This window comes from Penaeus chinensis, chromosome 31 (genome assembly GCF_019202785.1).
Source record: "Penaeus chinensis breed Huanghai No. 1 chromosome 31, ASM1920278v2, whole genome shotgun sequence".
NCBI lineage: Eukaryota > Metazoa > Arthropoda > Malacostraca > Decapoda > Penaeidae > Penaeus > Penaeus chinensis.
In genome coordinates, this window is record NC_061849.1 from 32,574,336 (window position 1) to 32,584,021 (window position 9,686).

The 9,686-nt window shown below is 44.4% G+C and overlaps 1 protein-coding gene across 1 annotated transcript in view; it reads right to left on the reverse strand.

Annotated features, from left to right (window-relative positions):
• Window positions 1-456: 456 nt before the first annotated feature.
• Window positions 457-9,686, reverse strand: part of LOC125042142 (glycine-rich cell wall structural protein-like) — a gene marked incomplete at its 5' end in the record, with an annotated part of 15,036 nt that continues 5,806 nt past the window's right edge. Inside the window, 3 exons of the mRNA XM_047637607.1 lie at window positions 457-506; window positions 692-773; window positions 4,937-5,073. Coding sequence (XP_047493563.1) covers window positions 457-506; window positions 692-773; window positions 4,937-5,073 — 269 coding nt within the window. The remainder of the gene's footprint in view (window positions 507-691; window positions 774-4,936; window positions 5,074-9,686) is intronic.

A 9,686-nucleotide genomic window follows, 5' to 3' on the forward strand; every position in this document is an offset into this window, starting at 1 on the left:
GTGTGTGTGTGTGTGTGTGTGTGTGTGTGTGTGTGTGTGTGTATTTATATATATATGAGTGTCTGTATGTGTCTATTATTTCCTGCTTCCTTCCTGAAAGATTCCTCCCAAGTGTAAAGCACGCGCGTTTGATTATCACTTACACTCCTTTTTTTTCTATTATTGTGTTTTTGTAATGACGACTTTACGTCAACCATATGGCCGTTCTTCTCGCCGACTCATGCTTATCTGGCCCGTATGATGTATACTAAGGTGAAATGTGGCTCCCTGGAGTAAATGAGTTTGACCTCCCTGACCTAGGCTTATCAAGACTCGCCAAGATCAAATTAGAATCACTTATAACCATCAAGACTGACCTGTAGACTCACTTACACCCCTAGACTCGCCTTGACCCACTTAGAATCACCTACTGCCACTCGCCCGGCGCCTCCTAGACTCACCTAACCTCACCGAGCCTCAGCCGAGTCCTCTGTTCACGAGATTCCCACCTGCAACCCTTTCGAGGCCTGGAAAGGGTTCTCACATCCGCGCCTCTGGCAACTCGGAGTCACTCGGTCTAAAAATCCTTATTTCTATTATTGAAAAAAAAGAAAGAAAATAAATGATGGGAAAGAAACACGAAAGAAAAGAAGAGAGAGAATACAAAAAAAAAAAGAAAAAAGAAATGCGACTGACCGACCCTTCCACTGACCCTTGCCTGGAGGTCCTTCTGGATCCTCCTTCAAGATGGCGGACTCCTGCTCACTCTCGTCCTTCTTGGGTGTGTCCTTTCTCTGTTTTTTTCCCTTTAACCCCTCCCGTTTTTTTATCTTGTTCTTCTCTTATTCCCCTTTCTGTTTAGCTTGTTTCTTATACTTTCCTCTTGTATTTGTTTTCCCTTACGACTGCTCCTCATCTTCACTCCGTTCCCCATGTAGTTCTTCCTCTCCTGTTCCCCATTAATTTCTTCCATCTACCCCCTTCTCCCCTACCCCTACCTCCTCTTTCCTTCTCAACTTATCACCTACTCCACCTCCTCCTTCCCCTTCACCTTCTCCCTTGACACTTACTCTCTCCCCTCCCCTACTCCCTACCACTCCCTAATCCCCTTCCATCCCCCCCCCCCCCCCCAACTCCCCTCTCCCCCCCCCCCCCCTGTTGCTGATGGTTTAATCTGTCCTCTAGCGATTTCATTCTCGTGCTGATTAGCCCCTTAGGTAGCACAGAGCCGCACACACACACACACAAAAAAACGGTAGGGTGCGCCGGTGAGTGATTGGGCATATTGATATCAAAATGCCGCGGTCTCTGTGCCATAAAGTCGACAAAGAGACCACTAATGAATCCTCACGGCGAGTCTCCCTTCGACCTCATTCTCTCTCGACTTCGGACGGATCAGCTCGACTCCACATTCAACATTCCACGATTAATTGCTCGTCCTTCACCCATCAACGCCATGACGGCTCGCCCAGCACGCTAACACTCCTCCTTCTTTCTTCTTCCTCTCCTTCTGCTTTTTCTTCTTCTTCTTCTTCTTCTTCTTCTTCTTCTTCTTTTTCTTCTCCCCCTCCTCCTCCTCCTTCTTTTTCTTCTTCTCTTTCTTCTTCTTCTTCTTCTTCTTCTTCTTTTTCTCCTCCTCCTCCTCCTCCTCTTCTTCTTTTTTATTATTATTATTATTATTATTATTATTATTGTTGCTGGTATTATTATTATTATTATTATTATTATTATTATTATTATTATTGTTGTTGGTATTATTATTATTGTTGTTGTTGTTCTTATTATAATCATTATTATTATAAACATTATTATCATTATCATTACTATTAATATTGTTATCATTATTATCATTATTATTTTTCTGCTTCTCCTTCTGCTCATTTTCCCTTTGTTTCTTACATTACCCCCCCCCCCCCTCCTGCTACTGCTGCTGTTCCTTTTTCTTTTTCTTATATTACTTTCTTCTCCTCCCATTCCTCCTCATTCACTTCGTTCACTTACTCTTTCTCTATCACCTCCTCTTTGTCACCCCCCCCCCCCCCCATTCCTCCTCCTACTGTTGCTCCTTTTCCTCTTCTGAAAATCTTTCCTTTCTCTTCTTTTCTTCATTCGAAAATCTTTTTCTTCTTCTCTTATTTTCTAGTTATTGAATTATCTCGTTTTCTTGCGATTTTCCTCAGCTTTTTTTAAAAACTTATTTATCTATTTTTTATTGATTGCTCTCATTTTTGTCTCCTAACTTTATTACTGTTGTTTCTTCTCCCTTTGCTTTATATTTCCAAATCACCTTCTTCCATCTCCCTTCCTTATTCTCCTCTTCTTCTTTCCCTTCTCCACCTCTTATCTCCATCCCTTTATTCCCCATCTCCGTCCCCTTGTAGTGTAATTATTATCTTCCTCCTTTTTCCTCTTCTTCCCTTCCCCTTCTTCCTGTGATATCAATCTTTCTCTTTGCATTAACACGATTCGTCTTTTCCATCATCCTTGCCCATTCTCCGTAACCCTCTTTTTATTCCCTATTTGTCATTCTATATATATCATTTTGGTAAAAATATAAATCTTTTTCTTCCATAAAAAAAAAAATCATTTCTAATTATCCTTCATGACATTTTTTTCTATTTTAATACTTTAATAAGATAAAAATCTCGTTCTAAATATCTCATCAATAAAGATATCTTTTTTTAGTATCTATCTATTAAAGATAGAAGTCCATATTTTCTATCCTCTCTATAGGTGCAAGCATACCTTTTCATTATATTTATTTTCTCTATGAATTATCATAGATTTTCGTTCTTTATTCCTCCCTGAAATATGTATGTTTTTAATAATAATAATAATAATAAAAATAATAATAATAATATTAACTATAATAATAATAATAATTATTATTATTAGGATAATAATAAAAGTAATACAAGCTTTAAAATTCTGTATTTCTAAAGATGTACGTCTAATCTACAATCAAGTTATCTTTCTATGCGGTGATGGTGGTGGTGGTGGTGGTAGTGGGGATGATGATGGTGATGATGATTGATGATGATGGTGATGGTGATGATAATGGTGATGATGATGGTGATGATGATTGATGATGATGGTGATGGTGATGATGATGGTGATGATGATGGTAATGATGGTGATGATGATGATGGTGATGATGATGGTGATGGTGGTGGTGATGATGATGGTGATGATGATGGTGATGGTGGTGGTGATGATGGTGATGATGATGGTGATGATGGTGGTGGTGATGATGATGGTGATGGTGATGATGGTGATGATGATGGTGATGATGATGGTGATGATGATGGTGATGATGATGGTGGTGGTGCATGATGATGGTTATGATGATGGTGATGATGATGGTGGTGGTGATGATGATGATGACGATGGTGATGATAGTGATGATGATAACTATGATGATGATGATGATGATAATTATTATTATTATGATGATTGTGATGATGATGATACTTAGTATGATGGTGGATGTGGTGATGATGATGGTGGCGATGCTACTGATGATGACAATTATTATTATGATGATGGTAGTAATGATGTTGGTGGTGGTGGTGGTGATAATGAGCATAGCAATGGTAATGGTGGTGATAACAATAAAAACGAATGATAATAACATCAATAACTTGTTAATTATGATAATGATCACAACAATAATAATTATGATAAATAATAATAACAGTAATAATAACAACAACGACGACAATATCAACAACAACAGCAACAACAACAAACACAATAATAAATAATAATGATAATAATAATAATAACAACAATAATAATTATTCATACGGTAGTCGTACTGCTACGCTATTATTCATACTAATGATATCAAAACTGCCGACATAAACAATGATCTAATCAACTGAAGTACACACACTGATATTATATATATATATATATATATATATATATATATATATATATATATATATATACGTAAACATATATAATCCTATATCTATACAAGATTAAAAGATAACAAGAGAGCCAAACAGACCAGACAAATCCTATTCAAACAGAATCTTTCAATGGTCTCGACAGCCAAACATCTCTACTCATCCAATCAGCCAGTCCTACTCATCTGGGTCTCTTAAATTTCGAAAAACTCTCCTTCGGTAACCAATAATTGCCAGCATGCCAACCACAAGCAATGATTCATCATCCATTCAACATGATTCTCTGTGATTCTCAATCAAATAGTGAGGTCAAGATCGTAAAAATAATGATGTTTCGCCGGCTTTGACAGCTTAATATGGATCTGCATTAAAAGAAATGAATAAAAATACGTGGAAGGGATGGATCATATACGCATGTATATAAATACACACACACATATACATACCTGTACACTCACACACAAATAAACACATTCTTTTTGTCTCTCTCTCACTCTTTCCCTCTTCCTCTCTTCCTCTCTCCATTCCTTCCTCCCTCTCTCTCTCTCTCTCACACACACACACACACACACACACACACACACACACACACACACACACACACACACACACACACACACACACACACACACACCTTGAAAACCGGAGGTAAAAATTCGAGACATGTTTTGATTTAATCCATTTAGCTTTGAAATATTCAAGATGGCATCTGCAGGTACTCTCCCCACGCCCTCTCCCTCCCCTCCCCCCCACACATGACCTCAACCCACCCTTATTACCTCTATTACCTCCCCTACCTTCGCCCTATTACGTTCTCGGCCACCACTGAAGAAAAGTAATGGGTCACGTCCATTAGTATGTAAGGGGGGGGACACCCTAAGCGTGAAGTGTCCTATTCTTCACCCTTGCATGGTTACCTCCCAGCTGGGCATCGGGGGGAGGGAGAGACGGAGGAGGGAGGGAAGGGGGGAGGGGTTTCTGGACTATATAGAAGGAGGTGGAGAGACATGATAGCTATTAATCTCCCAAGAATGGATATTAACCTTCCAGCCTGCAGATACACAGTTAAGGGCCAGACCTAGGGATCCCTGCTGATGTAGTTTACCCTCGTCCATTATGCAGATAGTGAGACTAATTGCGACCATCGGAGCTAGTGCCATCTCGCGGCCGTTGAGGGCATCTGCGGTGGGATTATGCACACACCAGATCAGTCTCAGACGCGTCATGATGATGAAAATAATGATAATAACAAATGATAATAATATGGAGAGTAAAGAGGAAGGGGGGGGGGGGGTGGACACTACAGGTCAACTTCAGACGCGTCATGATCATAATTAAAAAAAAAAAAATAATAATAATAATAATAAAATAAAATAAAATAAAATAAAAAAAACTTTGGAGAAATCTCGTCCATCTCCCATTACACGGCCGGTCCATGGATCATCGGGCGGTTCCCTGATATTACAGAGAGCGGCAGGAAAGACTTAGCATGCCTATCATTGAGCATCGCCGGACTGGAAGCCTTCGGTGCTGGTTTACGTAAGCGGCCTCCCGTTAAAGTGACAGGGGAAAAATTGCAATGCCCTGCCGTCCTTCTTCCTGGCCCTACCTCCCTCTCCTGCTCCCCCCTGCCCCTCCTGCCCCGCCCCCTCTCCCTCCTCCTCCTCCGTTTTTCTTCTTCTTCTTATCTTCCTTTATTTTGTTTTTTTTTTCTTCTTAATCTTATTCCTTTTCTTCATTTCTTCTTGTTATTATCTTTCTTCCTTTTCCTCCTTTTCTCCTTCTACTTGTTCTTCTTTTTTCTAGTCCTACCTCCCTCTCCTGCTCCTCCTTCCCCGCCCCCTCTTCCTCCTCCTCTGTTTTCTTCTTCTTCTTCTTCTTCTTCTTCTTCTTATTATTATTATTATTATTATTATTATTATCATTATCATTATTATTATTACTATTATTATCATTCTTCTTATTGTTATTAATATTCTCATTCTTCTTCTTCCTCTTCTTCATTTCTTCTTGTTATTATTTTTTTTTCTTCTTCCTTTCCTCCTCCTCCTTCTTCTCCTTCTCTTCTTCTTCTAGTCCTACCTCCCTCTCCTGCTCTTCCTTCCTCGCCCCTTCTTAATCCCCTCTGTTATTATCTTCTTCGTCTTCTTCCTTATTCCTTTTCTTCTTCCCTTTCTCCTCCTCTTCCTCCGTCATCTTCTTTTTTCTTCTTCTACTTCTTCTCTTTCTCCTTCCTCTTCTTCTCCATGTCTTCTTTTTCTTCTTCTTCTCTGTCAGTCTGTTTGTTCTGTCTTCCTCTCTCTCTCTCTCTCTCTCTCTCTCTCTCTCTCTCTCTCTCTCTCTCTCTCTCTCTCTCTCTCTCTCTCTCTCTCTCTCTCTCTCACTTTCTCTATCCATTTCCTTCTCTCTTTCTATCTCCCTCTCCTCTACTTTTCCCTCTCCCTCTTTGTATCCCCTTCATCTCATCCCTCTCCCTTTTCCTCCCTTCACCCCCCCCCCCCCAGTCTCCCCAACACACAATTCCTTACGAAATCGACATTAACACATCATTTGCTTTCTGAACCCGCGAGCTCGAAAAAAAAGAAGAAAAGGAAAAAAAAAAGAAAAAAAAAAAAAAAGATAAAATCAAGCATCAACAATACGTTATTTTCGTTGCAACGATGAGCTCAGTTGCAATATTTTAACCTCTCTAATCAACTGGCGCTACTAAGGGACCTGCCCCTCTTCTCCTCCCCCCTTTCCCCCTTCCCCCTGCTCTCCCTCCACCTCTCCTTCCCCTCCGCTCAGGTCCCTTCCTCCACCTCACTCCCTCCTTCCCTTCTCTCAGTCCTTCTTCCTCACTCCTTTCCCTTCTCTCGGCTTCGTCTCTCTCACTCCCTCCTCCCTTCTCTCAGTCATCTCTTCGTCGTCTCTCCTCTCCTCTCTCTCGCGCATCCCTCTCCTGGTTTGTGATCTCTCCTTCCATCTCATACCCGCTCCTTTTCCTCCCTTCCCCCCCCCCCCCCCCAAGTCTCTCCCAACACACAAAATTCCATTACCGAAAGTCGACATTAACACATCATTTGCATTTCTGAACCCCGGCGAGCTCGGAAAAAAAAGAAGAAAAAAGGGAAAAAAGAAAAGAAAAAAAAGAAAAAAAAAGATGAAAATCAGAAGCATCAACAATACGTTATGTTTCGATTGCAACGGGATGGAGGCTCGAGGTTGCAATATTTTAACCTCTCTAATCAACTGGCGGCTACCTAGAGGGACCGCCCCTCTTCTCCCCCCCCTTTCCCCCTTCCCCCTGCTCTCCCTCCACCCTCCCTCCCCTCCGCTCAGGTCCTTCCTCCAACCTCACTCCCTCCTTCCCTTCTCTCAGTCCTTCTTCCTCACTCCTTTCCCTTCTCTCGGGCCTTCGTCTCTCTCACTCCCTCCTTCCCTTCTCTCAGTCCTTCTCCCTCACTCCTTTCCCTTCTCCATGCTTTTCTTTTTCCTCCTTCCCCTTCTCTATGCCCTTTTTTCTCTTATTTTCTCTTACCTCCTTTAAACCTCACGAGTTTTCTCCCTTCCTTTCATCTCCCTTCTTTACTTCTCCCTATTCTTCATCTCCCTCTCTTCCCTTCTCCCTGCCCTTCTTTCACTCTCCATCTCCCTTCCTCCCTCCCTTCCTCTTCTTCCTGCCCTTATCCCTCCTTTGTCCACCTTCCCTTTTCCCAGTCCATTTCCACCCTTCCTCCACCCTATCTCTCTTCCCTTTCTCTCCCTCAGACACCGCATTTGTGTTGGTCGTAACTGTGATGGTGGAGATAAACAGGCAGTTGGTGGAGATGGAGAGGGAGAGGGAGATGGGAGATGGAGAGGGAGAGGGAGAGGGAGAGGGAGAGGGAGAGGGAGATGGAGATGGAGAGGGAGATGGAGATGGAGAGGGAGAGGTTGAGGGAGATGGAGAGGGAGAGGGAGAGGTTGAGGGAGATGGGGAGGAGGGAGAGGGAGATGTAGAGGGGAGAGGGGGAGGGAGATGGAGAGGAGATGGAGAGGGGAAGAGGAGAGGGAGAGGGAGAGGCGTGAGGGAGATGGAGAGGGAGATGGAGAGGGAGAGGTTGAGGGGAGATGGAGGAGGGAGAGGGTAGAGGGAGAGGTTGAGGGAGATGGGGAGAGGGAGAGGGAGAGGGAGATGGAGAGGGAGATGGAGAGGGAGATGGAGCTGCCTCTTTCCCAAGAACGTTGAGAAAGATGGAGATGAAGAAAGTGCAGAGCGAGACTGATATGACGAAGATGGGGAGAGATATGCGGGATGGGTGTCTGAAGGAGAAGGCGGTGGGGGGGGGGGGGGGAGGACTGCAGGTGGAGTTGAATACAGGCTTGGCCTCCCCCTGCTCCCTTTTCTCTTATCATCTCTCGCTTTCTCCTTCTCCTTCTTCTTCTTCCTTTCGCTGTTGCGTTTGCGCCTTTTGTTCGTTCCTCGCTTAAATCTTTCTGTTTTTCATTATTTTTTTTCTTCTGTTCTCCTCCTTTCCATTTTCCTTTTTTCCCTTCCTTTTTACTGCCTTCTACATCTCTTGTTTTCTTCTTTCCTTTCTACTCTCTTCTATCTATTCTGTTCCTCTTCCTCCTTTTCCTTTTTACCTTCCTCCTTCTCTTCCTCAGTCCTTCCCTCCTCCTGCTTCTCTTTATTCTTCCTCCTCTTCCTGCTTCCCTCTCTTCTTCTTCCTCCTCCTCCTCCTCCTCCTCCTCCTCCTCCTCCTCCTCCTCCTCCTCCTCCTCCTCCTCCTCCTCCTCCTTCTTCTTTCCCCCCTCGCCCCCTCCTCCTTTTTTCCCCCCTCACCCACTCCTCCTCCTTTTTTTCCCCCTCCCTTCCTCCTCTTCCTCCCACTCCCTTCTTCCATTCCTCCCTCGCCTTCTCCGGTTCCTTCCACTCCTCACCGAAGACCCTTTTCCTCACTCCGCCCGGGAAGGAAAAATCAGTTTGTGACGTCACTCCCCGCAGCATCACACAATAACATCTTAACTGACTCTGCCATCTTGATAGCGTCTCAGGTGTTGCCGGTCCGATTAATTATTCATATCATTTCCTCATATCGATTAGGCCTCGGGAGATGGTGTGTTGTTGACGCTGGTAGGGGAGGAGGTGGGGGTGGAGGAGGTGGGGGTGGAGGAGGTGGGGGTGGAGGAGGTGGGGGTGGAGGAGGTGGGGGTGGAGGAGGTGGAAGCGGGTGGAAGGGGAGGGGGGTGGAGGATGGAAGGGGAGGGGGGGGAAGGTAAGGGGAGAAGGTGTGGAAGGGGGAATGAAGGGGAAGGGTAATAGTTGGGAAAGGGGGAAGAAGGATGAGGGAGTGGAAGGTAAAGGAGGAAGGAGTGGAGTAAAGAGGGGAGGGAGTGAAGGGTAAAGGGAGAAGCTTCGGAGGGTGAGGGACTGGAGGCTAAAGGGGGAGGGGGTAGAGGAAGGGTCGCAGGGTGAGGTAGTTGTGAAGGGGGAGGGGGTAGGGGATAGGGGGACGCGGTCGGAGTGTGAAGGGAAAGGGAGTCGAGTGAGGAGGGTCTAGATTGGGAATAGGGAGGGGGAAGGAGAGGGAAAGGGAGAGGGAGAGGTGGAGGGAGGAGGATGAGAGGGAGAAGGAGAGGGAGAGGGAGAGGAGGAGGAGGAGGAGAGAGAGAGAGAGAGAGAGAGAGAGAGAGAGAGAGAGAGAGAGAGAGAGAGAGAGAGAGAGAGAGAGCGAGAGAGAGAGCGAGAGAAAGAGCGAGAGGGAGAGGACGGGGCAAGTGGAGGGAGGGGGAGAGGAAGGGGGAAAGAGATGGAGAAGGAGAATGAGA